Source organism: Rhodamnia argentea, chromosome 8 (assembly GCF_020921035.1).
Source record: "Rhodamnia argentea isolate NSW1041297 chromosome 8, ASM2092103v1, whole genome shotgun sequence".
Classification (NCBI taxonomy): Eukaryota; Viridiplantae; Streptophyta; class Magnoliopsida; order Myrtales; family Myrtaceae; genus Rhodamnia; species Rhodamnia argentea.
Window position 1 is genome coordinate 22,542,649 of NC_063157.1, and position 19,236 is coordinate 22,561,884.

At 42.5% G+C, this 19,236-nt stretch overlaps 3 protein-coding genes across 6 annotated transcripts; 2 read left to right on the plus strand and 1 right to left on the minus strand.

Annotated features, from left to right (window-relative positions):
- Positions 1-732: 732 nt before the first annotated feature.
- On the minus strand, positions 733-4,686 carry LOC115755709 (glycosyltransferase BC10-like). 3 transcript variants are annotated; one of them, XM_048284392.1, is made up of 3 exons: positions 4,593-4,686; positions 3,240-4,470; positions 733-1,187 (listed from the first exon to the last, which is right to left on the minus strand). In XM_048284392.1, the coding sequence occupies exon 2, from the start codon at positions 4,352-4,354 to the stop codon at positions 3,251-3,253; it is 1,104 nt and encodes a 367-aa protein (XP_048140349.1). In that variant the 5' UTR covers positions 4,355-4,470; positions 4,593-4,686; the 3' UTR covers positions 733-1,187; positions 3,240-3,250. The 3 variants fall into 3 exon arrangements, with proteins under 3 accessions (XP_048140349.1, XP_030551081.2, XP_030551079.2); XM_030695221.2 differs by having other exon boundaries at positions 733-1,181; positions 3,240-4,659; XM_030695219.2 differs by having other exon boundaries at positions 3,240-4,659.
- Positions 4,687-6,098: 1,412 nt separating this feature from the next.
- On the plus strand, positions 6,099-9,491 carry LOC115755708 (dnaJ protein homolog). 2 transcript variants are annotated; one of them, XM_030695216.2, is made up of 7 exons: positions 6,099-6,255; positions 6,421-6,592; positions 7,344-7,509; positions 7,618-7,759; positions 7,850-8,126; positions 8,252-8,450; positions 8,917-9,491. In XM_030695216.2, exons 2-7 carry the CDS (start codon positions 6,443-6,445, stop codon positions 9,234-9,236), a joined length of 1,254 nt encoding a protein of 417 aa, XP_030551076.1. In that variant the 5' UTR covers positions 6,099-6,255; positions 6,421-6,442; the 3' UTR covers positions 9,237-9,491. The 2 variants fall into 2 exon arrangements, with proteins under 2 accessions (XP_030551076.1, XP_030551077.1); XM_030695217.2 differs by having other exon boundaries at positions 6,110-6,255; positions 6,430-6,592.
- A 2,775-nt stretch (positions 9,492-12,266) lies between these two features.
- LOC115755710 (RING-H2 finger protein ATL70-like) lies at positions 12,267-12,822 on the plus strand. Its single transcript, XM_030695222.2, has one exon. The coding sequence runs from the start codon at positions 12,298-12,300 to the stop codon at positions 12,820-12,822; it is 525 nt and encodes a 174-aa protein (XP_030551082.1). The 5' UTR covers positions 12,267-12,297.
- Positions 12,823-19,236: the final 6,414 nt, after the last annotated feature.

A 19,236-nucleotide genomic window follows, 5' to 3' on the forward strand; every position in this document is an offset into this window, starting at 1 on the left:
GATTCAAATTCTGAGCTCTAAATACAAAATCGTTGCGAGACCTCCAAATCTACCATAGAAACAAGGTAAGAAACTTGAAGGAGATTGAGGTATATATTATTCTGAAAAATCTACAGTACAAATTATAAAAAAAGCAAATAAAATCCAAACAAAAAAAAGCAAATAAAATAAATAAATCAGAATCGACTCATGGGCTTTTTGCATGAGACGGGTCCATCAGGATCTAAGGCCACCCCATCATTTGTGCAAGTTGCCCTTAGCTTCAATCAATTTCGTGAAGTTTTATTAATTAAGAGTCTTTGGTGGAAAATACATAACTTCATACATATCCAGACGAATATTCTTTGTGATATTATTAACTCCACTGCACCTCGAAACAAATAGGTTTTTCTAGGAATATAATTAGAAAGCCAACTACTGTCTATAAATCAGTGAGTCGATCAAACCCTGATCAAACCCTTCCGATGGCCATGACGAGGCGTTCGAACCGGCCCAGAGCCCTTATAAAAACACAGAACCTAGATACTTCCTAACCTCAAAAACACCTTACGGGTACTCTTCCATAACAAGTCCGGAGATTTGTGCCCCCAAGCGCACTACTTCACATCTCCCTTCTAAAGCTACTATAATCTTAGGAGACAAAGCCAAGCAGTCACACCACAACCAAGGAGCAAAAGATCAGAACAACACAAAAGATTGGATGCAAAAACGAAGGAGCGCTACCCCAAGAAAAGCAACAAATCAAAGAGAGAAAGGATATGATTTCCTAAAACAAAAGTAAAAAGCGAATCATAGATTACAACTAAAGTCACAGTTTGAAGGGGGGTAGATGGGAGAATGAAAGTTTACATCTTCAACTTCAAGATGGAGAAGGGAAAGCAACGAGCCTTGGTATTGCTTTTCCTCCACTCCACACCATACCCGCCGTCCATTACACCTTACTCACTCATTCACACTCTTATGTGCAACTTGACTTGGGTTCACTCCCTACATCACAGTACAGCAGCAGCAGCAGCAGCAAGCAGCAACCATAGGGTCAGGGACCTTGTTATTCCCTCCCCATGATCCAGCATCTGCAGGCCTCTTTTGTCCTCCTTCGAAGTCAAAAGATTCCCTTCTTCTTTCTCCCTTTTATTCAATTCTTCTCCGAGAAGCCAACACTTCAAAAAAGAGATTCCTTTCTTGAACTGTGGACATAGGGAGAAACAACCACAAGTAAGACAAGGATCACATCACGAGCAAGTGAAAGACATTTTCTATGCCACACTCGCATGAGAATCCATTAGATTTATATGGGATGTTCTCAGAGGATAAGGCCCACAACAAGAGACAAGGACCATTAAAATGCAAGTGGGTTGCCGATACAAGTATGTAGGAAAAGATGAATCAGTCACAACATCTGGAAATCTGCTATATTTGTTCTACTGGCGACTGATGCTTGCTCACAATTCAATAAGTGTACATACAGAGCAAGAGCTCTTTGAATGAACTGAGAGAAAAACACATTTCACAGCATCCACTTTATGATATTTCCGAAATAAGGAGTTAATCCAGAAAAAGTTAAGACCCAAGATGTGATCATCCAGCCATTCTTACTAAAATCATACAACTTTTCACCGGAAACATGACATTATTACTTGATGAGTGTCATCTGTAATCTGAGTTCCTAAAAATTTTACTACTTCGTAATTTGGAAGTTAGCCAAATCCCACTTATGAAGTTCTCCTTATTGACGCATTTTCCCCAGAATTAGACTTTAAAAGGCTGTACAAGTTTCTTGCAAATTTTGTCCCACATTGGTATACGTAGGGGGTGTGAACATTACAAAAGTAGTTTCTTAACCAACTCTAGAAACTCTCAAGCTTTTAAGGCGCACCATTCATCAAGCAACTTACTTTTTCCATATTCCATTTCCAGCATCAAATGTTAGAGAATAAAGTTATTCCACCACGAAACCACATCCAAAGATCATTCTTTTTCAACTAAACAAAGCCATCCAAATGTTGCAGATTCTTATAGAGGTTCAACAAGCAGTGAAAATTAACCTTTCAACTCTCATGGATCTTCTATGCTATAGAAATAACAATTGACAATTAACATGAATAAGCCAGTCTACATTATATTTACTCCAGCAGCAACACTTCTAATTTCAGCAGTGACAAGGTTGCAAAAGCTCGTCTAACCAAATTTGTTGACAAGCTGTACATCTTTCGACTAAGAAAACCAGGAATGTATTTTCTGACTATTTTCTGTCAGATAATTCATTTGTTTATTCTCTCTATATCAATCAGCAATCTTTAGCAACAACTCAAGTCTGAGCACCTTTGACTTCAAATCTGAACATATAAATAAAAGACCCGCAAATCTGATTTCTCACATCTATTACTCTCTTAAATCTAATGGGTTCAATCAGGGGACCACAAGATTCACCCTATTAGAAATCATATTAAACACGACTATGACCTAACAACAGACAGGTGCTCTGCTTCAGGTGGCCCAACTCTTCCAAACTCAATCTCTCCTCAACAAAATTGCAAGGTCTCTCAACATCTGGATGAACTCACTGAAGGTCTCTCGCCACCAAATACATAGTGATGGGCAAGGTCACCAGACAAATCAGAGTACCTACCCAAGCTAAAGAGTGCCCCAGACATAATCCTTTCATCTTGTAGAGTTCAATATACTAAATTGCCTCATTGCATTGCGACAATTAAGCAGGGTCTGTTATGGAAGAAAGAAACGGAAAAACATAGTGTCCCGACGAAAAAGTGAAAAGGGCCCAAAAAAAAAAAAGAACAACAGGGTCCCTTCCAAATGCTCACGCCATGTTTTGCAATGATACTGCTAATGTCTTTATGGCCAAAGAATGAGGTAAAAGCAAGAATTATATTTGCAAAACAACAACGATACAAGAAAACACTAGAACATGACCCATTGAGTATCTTAAGCAAAAGGATACTCCAGTTTGGCTTCCCAAAAAGCAAGTGGATTTTCAGGTTTGAATTTTACTCAAAAGAGAACAGCAACGGAAAATTGAAATTATAGTGGAAAACTGAAACTCGGCCACCTACATTTCTTAACTTTAGAACGCGAATCAAACTGGAACATGAGGAAACTCAACTGTTAAGACATTCCAGTGGCTCATCTTGTGGTGCATGACAATGTAAAATAAAGCAGTACTGAAGCAAAGAAGAATAATAATATAGCTAAATCCAATATTTGAGTGAGGTGACTCTTACCACTTCAAAGTTCAATCCTTGAAGAGGACGTTGTCCGCAATCTTCATGAGCGGTTCTAAACACTCCGGCGAGAACTTTCGTGCGAAGAAGTAAGAATAATTCGACTCGGATTGTCTTAACTCGTGCACGAGCTCCGGGGAAATTTCTTCTGGCTGATACAAATGTGGATGCCCATCGAAGCTCCCGGTCCAATTCACTCTAGTCAGTGTGTAGTGACTGCAACCCTTTGGATCCGACATTGACAACAGCGTCGGGAAATAGTGCTCTTCGGGGTAGCAACACTCCTTATTCAAGCAAGGCAACCTGAACTTTCTCCACAGCTTCCTATCTTCAAGGACAAGCGACGCGTGCCGCTTCGCCAGCATGAAGAACTGAGAACCAACCCTGAACTGCTCGAACGCCACTTCTGGGAGCATCACGTCCTCTCCTCGAGCCGTGTAGCGCTCGTACAAATTCGGCTCGTCAGATAGGATCTCTATATAGCTCTTGTACTTGCCAGGGTCTATATAGGCATTGAAGGCGGAGATTGAGTTCCCAAACAGGGCGTTATACATGTACCGAAAGGAATGGAGCGGCACACAGTGCTGCGAGACCAATGCGAAGTAGAAGTTGGCCGGGTCGTCGAGGATGGCGTCGGCAAGAAGCCTCCTCGCAGCGGCAATCAGTGTCGGAGAAGCCCGCTCGGTCTTCTTCGAAGGGATTAGCCGGTTCCGGAAAACCCCATCAGGCGGCGCAAACTTGGAAGAAGGATCGGCGTGTATGTAAATGTTGTAGAATCTCGAGTGGCCGCTGAAGAACTCCTCCCAGAGGGGAGAGAAGTAGAGATCGGAGTTGGTGAGAAAGAGGAAGGCGATCTTGGGCCGGGAGGTGCGGGACCCGAGGCGGGCGAACTTCGCCGGGAAGGAGCGGGCGGAGGAGGAGGCGGCGCCACGGCTCAAGGGGAAGGCGCGGGAGGGGGAGCGGGCGGCGGAGGCGCGGCGGAAGAGGGCGAGGTCATCGAGCTCGTCGCGGCCGGGGAGGTTCTTGTGGGGGTAAATGGCGGGGAAGAAGAAGAAGAGCAAGAGGGGGAGGGTGAGTAACAGAGAGAGAGTGAGGGCAAAGCGTGACGTGAACATGGCGTGGGGTGGGCAAAAAGATCACTCCTTTTCTCACTTTTCCCGCTATACGATCATGGGAGAGCTTGGAGTTTTGGTTTCAATGGAGGTTTCGACTGGTGGGTATTCGCAGGGACTTGGGTTCTTAGGGTGGGGCAAAAAGATCACTCCTTTTCTCACTTTTCCGGCTATAAGATCGTGGGCGAGCTCGGAGTTCTGGTCTTAACAGAGGTTTCGACTCGTGGGTATTCGCAGGGACTCGGGTTCTTGAAGAGGGAAAGGAAGGAGAAGCAGAAGAGCAGAAGGGGTTTGGGGTTGCTAGGGATTTAGGAGGAGGAAGAGGACGACGAGACCACAACAAAACAAATAAAGATAGCAAGATTGGGGACAAGGAAAAACCAAAAGAGGAGGAGAAGGAGGACGCAGAGGAAAGAGAAGAGATAAAAAAGCAGAGAGGTTGGCGATTGGTATCGAAAGGGACGTGGGCGTGGAAGAAGCTTTTTCTGAGGAGGAGCGAAGGGGAAGAAAACAGGGGGGCTGGCGGCCACTGGCCCAGGGTCTCACTGGTGGGGTTGGCTTTTAGAGGAGGAGGAAGACAGGGTTTTTACCCGAGAGAGAGAATCCGGAGCAAGTACTTTTTGCCTTGACCCGGATCCGCAATGAATCTCGATCGTTGAATTTACCAAATCCAATAGCGATGGTCCGATGGATACCACTTCAATCCGCCCGATCGGTTTTCTTTGCTTGGAGTGTTAATATTTTTTTTTTTTCGCTGTTTGGTCTTTCGAGCTTTCACCAAGTTTTGATCGAAATTCATGTGTAAAATTTACAGGGTCATGCTCTTCTCATTCATAATCGCGGAAGATCCTCGAGTTTTCCTAAAAGAGCATGTGCTTTAGTCATTGGCGCTCAAAGACAAAAGAGAAAAAGAAAAAGAAGTCGGTCTTTGTCGAACCTTGTGATTTTGGTCCGCCTATCTTAGGTATCCAGCACCAACTCGATTGAAATCGAGAGTTGAGAGGTTGCACAAGTAAGGAATGTCGATGGCAATGGGGAGTTACGGCGAGCATTGGTGTCCAAAAAGCCTTCTCTAGAAGGGTCGGTCCGTACCGAAAATTCACTTAATTTTTCGACCTTTTCGGGTCGGGTGGGGCCGGCCAAGCCCGCCGCCTGACTTTTTTTAACACCAATATTTTCTTTTTAATTTAATTTATTTTAATTTTTTTTATATTCTTTCATTTGATGGATTTGTTAATTGATTTTGATTCCAAAAAAAGAAAAAAAAAATCAGACCAGAATCCGGCCCTACCCAACCTGGCACGACCCAACCCCGCTCGACCCGAGTCGAGCCGGATTGAGCTCGATCTTTGTTCGTTTTGGGCCGACTAGGGCCGAGCCGAGACCCGGCCCGTTGACACCCCTAATGGCGAAGGCGCACTGGCAAAGAGATTTAAGATTCTACTATTGCAAATTCAATTTTGCGGAGCACAAGTCTCCACTTTTGGTAAATAAAAAAGAAGGAAGAAATCGTTCTAATAATTTGCATAATAAAGTAGGAAAGAGAGCACTAGTGTGTGATTACATAATAAAAAAAAAGAAAAAAGAAATAGAAAAAGAGCACGAGTGTAGGCCACCAGTTGGTCCGGTAGATCACGTCATCGCAATCTTAGGGCCCAAATCAACGGCCAGGATGTCGAGAAAAAGAAAAGGCCTTTTAATGATTCTAGATCCTTCCTCCCCTGCGACCTCTTCATTTTACCTCGCACTTTCCCCCACCGCACAACACATCTTGACCGTCGATCTACTCCCTTTATTATTCCAGATCTCAACTTCAGCCCTCTCTCTCTCTCTAGCCGTCTCTTCGCTCGACCTTGTTGAAGGCCCCCCCTGCGCTTCCCCTCCGATCCATCTTGCTTCTCAAGGTCAGTCGACCTCGCATCTTTGCTCGATTCTTCCCTTCGTTCGCCCGTTTGATTTTGATATTTGGTTTCGACTTGGTCTGGATCTTCTCGATCTGTAATCGGGTTTTGCTTCTTTTCTTCGTCGTCGTCGTCGTTGTTGCCGCCTTTTTGGATTTCCGTGATTAGGGTTTTCAGTGGGAAAAGGAAGATGTTCGGGAGAGCGCCGAAGAAAAGCGATAACACCAAGTACTACGATATCCTCGGAGTCTCTAAGAACGCTTCTCAGGATGATCTGAAGAAGGCTTACAGGAAGGCTGCGATCAAGAACCATCCCGACAAGGGTGGTGATCCGGAAAAGGTCTTTTCCGAGCTTCAATTGGGCTCATTGGTTTTGCCCTCCATGCTTTGGTGGATGTTTTTGATTTTGGAATTTCTTTGGTAATTTGTCCGTGCTGTCGGTTCGTGATTTTATAGTTGATAGGATCAGGTGGTCAGATCTGCTTCTTCGGTAGGGGATTTTGGTTAATTCGATTTTCCTGCCCCTCGTCATGAAAATGTGAGGCTTGGATAGGGCGTAGGATCGTGATTGCCATCAATTTGATTAATCTCGCTTAATGATAATGTGGCCTGGCAATCTATAGACTGTGGTATTGTTGGGCAGTGGATTCTTTGGCTACCTTGGAGCACAAAAAAGATAAACTTGTTATTGCTTGTGTATCTAGATAGGAAAGGTATCACCTGAATGCATGATAGTTGTTTGTGTCTTTTCCTTTTTTGCCTGATTTTTATGCTTTTTGTGCTGAAAGGTGCTTACGTGACTACATTCTTCAGTTTAAAAAGTTCATTTTTACTGGGTTTTGGAGTTCTCATTGAATTGTAGATGCATATGTTTATGATTTGCCAATACCGATTTGTACTTCTTCGGGAAGTTTGACAGGGATGATCAATTCATTTTTTTTTTCACGGTCTGGCTTTCTTACATTACCATTATTACTTGCGCCACACTGATGATTTTTCATGGCTTGAAATGGTTTCTAGATTCTCCAATCTCTGAGATGTGTCCATAATGCTGTGCTTGTACCATTTTGCGAATGAATGTTTTCCTGCAGTTTAAAGAATTGGCACAAGCCTATGAAGTCCTGAGTGACCCTGAGAAACGAGAGATTTATGATCAATACGGCGAGGATGCCCTCAAGGAAGGAATGGGTGGAGGTGGCGGAGGCCACGACCCATTTGACATTTTCCAATCTTTCTTTGGTGGAAGTCCTTTCGGTGGTAAGTTTGACAGGCATCCGCAGCCTGTGCATAATGTTTGGTACCGTCAAATGCAGAGGATGCTGTTACTGATCTGATCTGATCTGATCTGATCTTTTATGGTCTCAGGTGGTGGAAGCAGCAGAGGCCGAAGGCAGAGAAGAGGTGAGGATGTCATCCATCCTCTCAAGGTGTCTCTCGAAGATCTCTATAATGGTACATCCAAGAAGTTGGCACTATCTCGCAACGTTATTTGCTCCAAGTGCAAAGGGTTAGTATAATAGTACTGCTGTCTTCTTCTGTTGAATCTGTCCGAGTTCCTGCCAAGTGCTAACATGGATCTCCTTTCTTCCATTTGCAGTAAAGGGTCCAAGTCTGGTGCTTCAATCAAATGTGCTGGTTGTCAGGGTTCTGGAATGAAAGTTTCCATTAGACACCTTGGCCCTTCTATGATCCAGCAGATGCAACATCCATGCAATGAGTGTAAGGGTACTGGGGAGACTATAAATGACAAGGACCGCTGCCCACAATGCAAGGGTGAGAAGGTGGTTCAGGAGAAGAAGGTTCTGGAGGTTATAGTGGAGAAGGGTATGCAAAATGGACAGAAGATAAAATTCCCAGGGGAAGCTGATGAAGCTGTAAGAGAATCTCTATTTCTTTTTCGTTCCCTTCTGAACCGCAAGCTTTGTGCAATTTAATTTGTGGTGATGTATTTGTTATTTAAACAATAGTTGACTTGAGGTCTCTTCTTGCTTAATGGCAGCCTGACACCATAACCGGTGACATTGTGTTCGTCTTGCAACAAAAGGAGCATCCCAAATATAAGAGGAAGGGAGATGACTTGTTCTATGAACATACATTGTCCCTTACAGAGGCACTTTGTGGCTTCCAATTTGCATTGACTCATTTGGATGGTAGGCAGCTTCTTATTAAATCTCAACCCGGAGAGGTTATTAAGCCTGGTAAGTGACTACTTCAAGGACCATTGATCAATCAATTTCTGGAGGATCTTCAGAACTCTGAAGTGTTTATTCTCGTTTGCAATTGGCTTTCATATGAACTCATTATTTAATTTCTGAGTTTTAACCAGTCATTATTTCCACTACTTGAATGTCAACTAATGGTTATCACAATTTTGATCAATACTTTCTTGTCACTGGTGGACTCAAGACGTCAGGGCCCCTCGTTGCCGCATCACATGAACTCTGTGTGGTAGTTTTCTGTTGTATTTGATGCCTGGCCAATTTGGATTTGTAAATGCTACACATGTTGTCATCCAGATTGAATATTTCCCTATTTCTTACAATAGTTATTTTTGGTTTTGATGCGCTGGCTGTGTGATTCTTGGATGCTGCACATGAAATCAATTTATACCATATCTGTACACTACTAGTTGTTGCCGTCTATTTACGTGTTTCTGTTGACCAGACCAATTCAAGGCAATAAACGATGAAGGGATGCCTATCTACCAGAGGCCATTCATGAAGGGCAAACTTTACATCCACTTCACGGTAGAGTTCCCAGACTCCCTGAGCCCGGAGCAATGCAAGGCCCTGGAAACAATTCTGCCACCAAGGTCATCAGCACAGCTCACTGACATGGAATTGGATGAGTGCGAGGAAACGACCCTCCACGATGTTAACATCGAGGAGGAGATGCGGCGGAAGCAGGCGCAGGCCCAGGAGGCTTACGAGGAGGACGAGGACATGCACGGTGGGGCCCAGAGGGTGCAGTGCGCCCAGCAATAATTGATTGTGCGGATCAAATGAAATAACGTAAAAAGGCTGGATTGGCTAGCATCTGAACGTTGGGTTATGCAACCCTGTGGAGACCGACGCATCTTCGAGATTGTGTTTCCGTTGTTCTAGCTCCCTAGATTTAGTCTCTCCCTTTTTGAAGTTTGCATTGATATCGAAAGAACGCGATGAAGATTTTAGTATGTGGACCTGCACGACTGAAAGTTATGTTATTGCATCGTGTATTTTGTACGCACTTGAGACTGTGTCGCCTGCCATTCGTGTTCGTTTACGTACATGTCGCCTCGCCTGCTGTTCATTTACGTACGTGCTATTATGCTGCTTTTCACCTTCTTTGCTGCTATGCGGCATGAGGCGTCGGGAAGGGGGATCCTATACCCCTGTTCTGACCTCTTAGGACAATAAGTTGATGAGCTCCGGCGTTTTTGGAATTGAGCTCAGAAGATGTAACTACCTCTTGTTGAGCGTTGAGCACATGTGAAATACGCCTCTAATCTTCGTATTGTGTGCTCGACCTCTGCAATGTAAGAGCAAACCAAGAGTTGAACTTTGATTTCTGGGAAGTCATGGTGCTTTTCTTGTTTAATGGAGGAACCCGGAACCTGGATGGCCGCCACATCCTATGTTTCTTTCATGTGGTCGTGATTCGTGACTAGACACGAAAGCCTACCGACTGGTGGAGAATCCCAACCCTTGGAACTGAGCATGATACAAAAGTAGTTGCCACACGCCAGCTTATATCCCGACAGTTAACTTGTGATTAAGATTAGACTTACAATTAGGATTAAAGTACATTAAACCTTATTGTACGATTCTTTTTATCGGTCAAATGCTTATCACCTTCTCTAACCAACAGCTTCTTGGTAAGGTGGTAACGGCTGAGCTAGTTGCACCTGTGTCTCTCTAAGATGTCGGTTTCCACTGGAGGTAATCGGTTCTCATTCATGTCCGGTCTAGTTTCTGGGTAGTTCAATGGAACCGATGGATTATCGGTAGGAAAGAGCAATACGGACTTTAATTGTAATGTGTTGATTAAAATTAGGTTTGCATTTAAGAAATAAAAATAATAATCGGTGGATCGTTAGATTTATATTTAAGAAAAAATAATAATAATAATAATAGATCCTATTCAGGTTCGGTTCATCTGTCTTGCTTACCCTTACTTTCTACTTTGGTAAGCATAACGAACGGGCAAAACTTCTCTATTGTGATTGAGTGGGGTTTCATCATAAGAGGGAGTTTAGTTAGGTCATCATATACGTAGAGTTTGTTTTGTAAAGGATAAATGTAATGGAAGTCTTAGGATTTATTATTAAAGTATAATTTAGTTATAAAACTTTCAAAAAGTGCATTAAAGTCCTAAAATTGTTAACTTGATGCCATCAAGTCCCTCCGTAACTCTACCCAATACAACTAGCGGAAAATGTTGAGGTGGTGGATGCTGTGATTGCGGGGATATTTTATTAAAATAGGCATTCATTTTTCATTTTTTAGAAATATTTTTGAAACATTCATTTTCCTGCGAAACAAACGGAGATTTTAGATTTTTATCATTTTCCATCTCACAAAGTTTAGAATTTTTCCAAAATTTCCCATTCATCAATCCATTTTTATGAAAATTATAAAAAAAAAATTATAAATCATATTGTGTGGATGCCAATTCATCCACGAACCTTTCAATAAGATCAATTTAATCCTAAAACTTTTGATGATTTGTAAATAAAGTCATTTCCGCTAATTTTGACTGAAAATCGCTAAATAGACATTGACCGTTTCAAGTGACACAACTAGCGCCGACGGGGACAATTGTTGTAATACACACACAAATTCAGAAATTTTATTTTAAAATTGCACAAATTTTTCACATCAAAACCGATTGTGCCCCGTACAATAGGTTTATGACTTTTTTGATAGTTCACTTCAATTTTTTTTTTTTTTAAGTAAGCCTTAAAATCCTCTTCTTTCCCGGCCATATCCGCCGGAGGGAAGAATCAGGTAATAACATCACTGGTTATAAACTGCTAAACGGAAGATTTAGGTAATAACATCACTAGTTACTGCCTTTGTGCTTCCCTTAATCCGTTTGACCTTATCCCCCCTTGTATCCTTTTTTGTCTTTATCCGACGGAGCCGTGTTGGCTTTGACCTCCCCCTCCTCCTCCTTCTTCCCAATATTGCTTCTTTCGGATCCCAAGCAAGCATAAATAGAAACTATGGCCAAAATGATTATATTGAAAATCGCCATTAGTGAAAGATATTTCCGACACAAGTAATTATAAGATGAAAACTTCCGCTCATTAACAAAAAAAAAGAATAGGGTCGGCAAAATTAAAGATCATACATAGATCAGCAGCCGAATCGTGCTTGTGAATTGACTTTTTGTTACGTAGGCGACATATTGAATGAAAATCTTTTTATGCCTCGTATGAATTAATCCCTTTCTCACAGTACAGTCATGTTAATCAATGTCACGGTAGCTAAATTTTATGTTGACTATAACGTGGTAGTGAATTTAGGACGCGACATCTAACGTTATTCCGAGCAAGAAACGCTGATTCAAAAGGAAAATGCCGTTCGACACTCGGTTAACTTCTGGAGGGTACCGGTTCGATTTCGCCCGGAGACAACCTCCTCGTGTTTGTGAATCGGGGCGAAAAACTACTCCAGGGATTCGGTGTTGAATGATTTGATTCGGGCAGGGGAATTTTGAATTTTCTATCGTGGACCGGGGAAAGCTGTCAACCGTTGGATTTGTCTGATTCCCACTCAGGCTCCGCCGGGGGTCGGGTCTCACAGGATTAGCGGTCGCGATGCATTTGGTTCGTGGGGACCGGATTCAGCGAAACTTTACCATTGGCTGAGGTGAAACAGATCAAAGTGGGGAAATACGATAATTTGGAAAGCGACAGAAATGGTTGACAAATTTCGCAACCGCCATGTCCAGATGCTTCTTCCTCGCTTAAATTCTTCACCACCCGGAACAACGGGAACACCTACTCTCTCTCTCTCTCTCTCTCTCTGACTCATTCTATCGATTTGATCCGCCGGCGCCATGAACAGCACCTCCGATAACCTGGACCCCGATGGGCAGAACACGGGCGGATACCCGTACGGCATCGGGATCTCCCTCGGCGTCGTCGCCGTCATCATCTTCTCCACCCTCGCCTCCTACCTCTGCACCCGCGTCCGCGGCCCGCCGCCCCGGAGACACTCCCTCGCCGCGGCGGAGGAGGACGGCGACTACTCGTTCGCGATCTCGCTCGGCCTCGACGAGACCACGCTGGAGACCTTTCCCAAGCTCCTCTACTCGCAGGCGAAGGGGGCCGCTCGTGGAGGCGGCGGCGGCGGCGGCGGCTCGGCCTCGAGCTCGAGCTGCTGCTCGATTTGCTTGTCGGAGTACAAGGAGACCGACGTGCTGAGGCTGCTGCCGGATTGTGGGCATTACTTCCACTCGAAGTGCGTCGATCCGTGGTTGAGAATCAACCCGTCGTGTCCGAACTGCAGGACCTCGCCGGTCCCGACTCCAGTCGGAACTCCTCTTGCTGAGGTTGCGCCGTTGACCGCGTTGCGGCGGTGATACAGGCTGGAATTGCGGCGGAGCTTGTAGACTCAAGCAAAACCGACTGTAAATGAATACAGATCTCTCGTGTACTGGCTCGAGGTGTTGACTGAAATCAGTCGATTTCGCGCCATTTTCCATGCAATTTTTTTTAATGTTTTTTGAGGTTTCTCAGGCTCATCAAAGAATGGTTTCATTCGAAGGACGAAACGAGCAGAGACGTCGCGTCCGGCCGGTTGGCGGCGGTGGGTGGTGGTTCAGCACCGGATAAGTGCAGCAAAAAAGTACACGTCGGACAACGGTGCCAGGTCATCCACGGACGAAGGTTTGAAATGGGCAAAGATCAATGAATCTCCTCCAATATTAACTTTCCATCGAGGCTTTTGCAGCAAACAAATTCTCTTCAATTTTACCCCACCATATACATTTGTTGATTTGAAATGCACGTCTCCTGTCTATACATGCCAATGTGACATGATAATTTAGGTTTTGTTGCTCTTGATTATGGATCCGTGTGTTAATAGCGGCTCTTTAGACTTCCGAATCGCATGTACGGATGACTTTTTGGAGTTAAGAAGCCTTACTCGCGATTGCCAGATTCAATCGAATAAGATGCCAAGGCACTGTATATCCCATCACTATCTTTACATGGAGAGGACGTCTCGCATGCAATTCGCACTGCACAAATTTGAGAGGCCATATAAAATGAGGCATCCGATAAATCGTCCGATCATGCATTCTTATCCTAAATTTGATTAGGACTGTCTAATCTCATTATCTAATTCGTGTCAATGATCATGATGGGTCATGAAGGTAGAAAAGACAAGTGCCTAATGAGTCGTCAATATGCTTGTATTTGCGTGTGCGTGTGTGAGAGAGAGAGTAAAGGAGAGGACATAGAGAAAAGAGTTGATCAAATAATATTTCATAAAAGATTTGCTGAGTGCAATTCCAACCAGTTCATTAAACATTAAAGGCAGCTAGTGGGGTGGAGATGCGTGAAGAGAGAGCAGGGCTCAAATGACATCGCGCCCGCAGCGTGGCTTGTATCCTAAAATAGGGCTGCTAGTGGAAGAGGCTAGGAAAGAACCTCTAAGAGAAAACAGCATATGTCTGCAAAACGAGAGGCTGCAGAAGAGAACCCGGTTTTGGAATAGAAATGGAAACCAATCAGAGATTTCAATGGCTCCAAATGGTTACGTTACGACCACTTGAGATGATGATGTAGCGGTCGGTCAAATGCAATAAAATAGAGCAGATGGTGACTGCCGTTTTGAGAAACGGAGAGACAAGCCGTTCCAATTAAAGACTCGAAATCTTCAGAAAATTCTAGATAGGCCGGCCCCCTTCACGTCAACGTGGTCCCTGCCCAATCAGGAAGCGACACATGGCTCCACGTGTGGGTATCGTCCTCGCTAGTCTTAAATTTTATTTTCCCCTTTTTTATTTAAAGAAAATGCTGCCTTTGATAGATCTGCGTATTGTTTATTGGATTAGACGAGACCTCTCTGAAGAAAGAAAATCGAAGCTACTGACGCTCCTCTCTCCTCCTTTCTCTCCTTATGAATTCAAAATTTTGGATTATCTTCCCTCTCTATCCCAAATTTCGTTGCTTCTCAAGCTTGCTCGAGCACTGGATTATGCTTCCCTACCAAAGAAGGTGAGAATTTTCGCGCTGTAAGTTGCACACTCCAAGTGATCCGAAGTTCCATCTTTCTCCTATTCGGCCTCGATTTGTTGCAGCATGAAACCGGCTGTCTAGCACATGTTCCCGTAATTTGGAAAGAGATTTTGAGCCTGCAGCAGAAATGATTTCTACAAATGAACTTTAAGCATATCATAAATACGTGGCCTATGAAAAGGGCAAATGATTTGATGAGTTGGAGCTCCACGACTCGCAAAAAGAACATTCCTCCCCCTCTTTCGTAGGGAAAGCACAATCAATAGCGCTGAAGCAAGCCGGAGAAGCAACGAGCTTTGGGCAAAGAGGAAAGATGATCCAAAATTTACCCAACATTTTTTTTTTACCATGAAAAAACCCTCAAACCGGTACAGTTGTGACAAATTTACCCCAAACTATTTTTTTGGCCACCAAAATCCTAAATCGATATATATATGACAAATTTATCTTAAACTAATTTTTTTTACCATGAAAAATCTCAAACTAGTATACCTATGACAAATTTACCATTAGTTAAATTGGATTAATATCATGAAAAATTTCAAACTGATATACCTATGACAAAAAGAGAGTAAAAACTTCAAACCGATACACCCGTTAATTAACGGCTAGATTTAATGAAGACTAACGAAAGGTAAATTTATAATAAATGTAATCTATCGTAAATGTATCGTCTTGAAGTTTTTTGTAATCAAAAAATTAATTTAAGGTACGAGTGCACCAGTCAGCAAGCCCAATCTCTCTCTATCGCTCTCTCTCTCTCTCTCTCTCTCTCTCTCTCTCTCTCTCTCGGTTGACGACGGACTCCACTGCAAGAATTGGATACGACGATGCTGACATAGCCGTGCAATGCTCTTCTTCAAGTCAAAGTGGGCGTTCATGTCGAAAAGAACCGGTCAAAATAAGAAACGAGGAAGAAAAGTGGGCATTAGTTGAAATGATCTATAGAGAAAGAATCAAGGGGTTATCTAAACCAGGCATTGCTTAAGCGATGATTATTAGGTTCTAATCAAGATTAAGTTACGTGGTATGGGCACGCTCGGTGGGTTTGTTTATTATTGAATATTGTCGAAGTTGAAACCCTCGATGCAATCGTCCCTACATAAGAATTCGACCAGCTCAATTGGTTTGGTTCCATCATTCGCCACGTTCCTAGTTACAACCCAAAATTTGTCGCGCCTGTGGCTTGACTTTGAAGTTGATTTTGATAAACATATGGGTTTCGGGGGCCATCGAGGAGCCCCGAAATTTGAATTGGTACATAGAGGTAGGCATGATTGTACAACAAGGACCGGAGACTCTCGCCCCGGATGAAGCGATTTATCATCTTCATTACGCGAAAACGCGGATCGCTGGAGGAATGACATTGTATTAACCGACAACATATTACATTGAGAAATAATGAAAAATCAATGGATCTTACAATTCAATACCCAAATGCGAGAGAACGAGATTATCTCGTTGACGCGGGATATTTATGTAGCTCGGTCCAAGTGGAGGCGCTAGTACCTATTTGACGATGAGAGCTAGCAGCCTAGAAATTCACTATGTCTCACGAAAATAACCCAATAGCTTGAGTCTTTCCTAACCCTAGATTAACACCCATGAGACTTCAATATGTTCACTTACATTTTCACAATGGGTCAAGAAAGAAGTCCACCCATCGTCACAAGAAATCCGGTCCCCTCACATCTGGTTTTGCTTAGATCGATTCCTAATCTGCCTAGTTAACATGTTCATGGCAACTCTAGGGCAAATAATGCATTAACCGTTAGTCGAGAAATCTGTTGAAATAATTTGTTATCATGGAAAGAAGTGATTGTCGGACATGAAAGAGTTGATTGTTGGATATGAAAAGAAATGATTATTGGACATGAAGAGAAATGACAATTGATCATAAAAATTGATGATAGCGAGGACAAAAAGCCTACTCCCAAGAGATATGTTCATTGATTGTCTCTTTTCACAGGCAACTTTACCCACACATTTAAGGTAAAATTCCAATAGGAAAATGAAGTAATTGCCGAATTCGTTTCTCCGTGACTTTGGTGTATATCCTCGAGGTATATTTATTTTAAACCCGACAATAGTAATAATGGGGACAAATAATACCTTGGTGACAATGATCGCCTTTACGCATCAAGGTATCGACAAACTACAAACCGTTGCTCTATCTTCATAAGGAATCAAATTCTCCCGATAAAATCAAGTTGCGATTAATAAGGCTTGAGAGAGTCCGCACAAAGCACAAAAGTCACTTGGAAAGAGGATGATTCAGTCCGCTTAGTTTCACAGGCAATCTCTTGAACGTCTCTGTACCACTCGAAGTTCGCATCATGAGGGTCGTGACGATACTAATTTCAACCTACCCGATGACTAACAAAGCATAGACGCGATGTGGTCGATTGGTCGTGTAGAATGACAACAATTTTTCTGCGCACGAAAGTTGAAAAATGTAAAACAAGATGGCGATAAGCCACGAAAAAAAAATGGTTAATTAGGTGAAGGACGCGAACTTTACTTTTGGTGCGGATACTTGATATTCCGTGCAATGATGACGGGGAAAAGTATTTCTTTTATCCACGTAGCAGAATGAGAACTTAATTATCTATATTTGATGGAGCAGAGCATTTACATTTATTTATTGTTAGGGTTGAGTACGGTTCCAGAATGGAACCGGAAACCTAAAATCGGAATCTGCGCCGACCGTTCCGATTCCAAGGAATATAGGGTAAATTTTAGGTTCTAAAAAGCGAGGAATTTATTCCGATGGATAGGTTCAACCAGCTAAAACCCGAAACCTGGACCTTGAAAATTGAAACTTGGAACAAGTTTTTGTATTTTTATTTTTGTATGCATCTTCGCACGATCCTCCGATGTTCTATAGCGTCCAATGATGAGTGTATGGTCTGAAACCACTAATTTAAGTTTTCATTTTCGGCTATATTTATGACTAGGACTTTTACTTCATTAATTTTTCATATTTTTCTTGAGTATAAATATAAGTTGTAACTAGTGAATTGTAGCAGCAATGATGGTCATTATATGTGATAATTCACTACAATCGTTCAATTAAGAATACAAGTGGAACCCGAGTAGACATTGGAATCGATTCTAGAATCTGTGACGGGATAGATTCTAGGTTTGACAAAATGAAGAACCTGTTCCGACATGTAGGTTTCACGTTCTAATTGGAACCTACACGAAAATTGGAATTGCGTACCCCTATTTATCATTATAGATTAACCATTTTGAATTAGAAAGAATGAAGTAGTTATAAGGATGCCCTCAGTTCAGCATTCTAAAAGCCCTTGAAAAAAATTTGGGGTTTTTGGCAACTTCCCTAAGGGGCTTTGGGGTGAAAGCTCGCCTCACCGGTATTGAGCTTTCAGCTTTTTTGGAATGCTGAAGTTTCCATTAATGAAAAAAGTCAATTGCATGTCCTCAAAATCTTCCTAAAAATTCAATTTTACACCTCTTAGAAAGTGAAATCGTAGATCCACTGTTTATCTTTATTCTTGAGCGAGGATGGATAGCGAGGATAGATTTGGCCAGCGAGGGCCAGCAGGGGGTCAAGCGACCCTTGATGACGATCGCTGGGTTGCGATGAGGATTGCCTAACCTAGGTGGCCTTAGTTGATGGCCGCTAGCGCCGGATCTAGCTCCATGGCGGCCCGAGCCCTTCGCCGGCTCTAGCATAAGGTTGTTTTTTAACAATAAAATAAAATAATCCGGTCAAACCCCTTTGTAATTTGTTTTTTTTTTGCCAAACACTACTAAACCCACAATTGCTTTTCAAAGGATTTTTGTACAAAATGTCATTTGCATTTCCCAAAAGCCCCTTAGGCTAAAGATATTTACATTTCCTTAAAGCCCATTTCTAATGCTAAACCAAACGCATCCTAAATAGGGGCGAGCATGGATCCAAGGTAGAATTGAGAATCGAACTAAATCGGGCATAGAAATCGATCCAGTTCTAGGTTCCCATGGTTACCAGTCCAATTCCAAAAAATACCAAACCTGTATTGTGCTATTAGGTTTCCAATTCCTACGTATATATCCTTTTCAAGAAATTGAAGAACTGGAGATTGTATTTTGTAAGTGATGTATATACCCTTTTATATGAAAAATTATCCAAAAAGTCCTAAAAATATTTCACTTTTATCAATTTATTCTTAAATTTTTTAATTTTGTTAGATGAGTCCTAAACCTTTTCATATTTTGTTAATTGAATCCATGCGGCCAATTTGGCTTGAAATTGCTGACCCGAATATTGGTCATCCTTCGTGGCACGACCGACTCTTGGGCGGTTTATTTTTAATAACATTTTGATAATCTTTCAGTTGTTCATACTTTTTTTTTTTTTTCGTTTCTTTGTTTTCATTTTTACAACTATGGTTGAGAGGGCCGTCGGTGGTCAAGGACCAAGGACTCTATCCCTTTACCAATCACAGGAGAGGATGTCGGGCCCTTGCCTACCCTGTTCGGGGTGAGGGCATTGCGGCCCTTGCTCATGGCTCGAGACCTCCCGTAGCCATAGTTGTAAAAAGAATATAAAGAAAAGAAAATGAAAAAATTTAAATATAAAATGAAGATGAAAGAATTCAAAAAAATATTAAAATGTAATTAAAAATTATTCACGTCGGTACCAACCGTGCCATGTAAGATGATCGGCATCCACGTTAGCGATTTCCGGCCAAAATTAGCTAGACGGACTCGATTGACAAAAACATGTAAATGTTTATGACCGA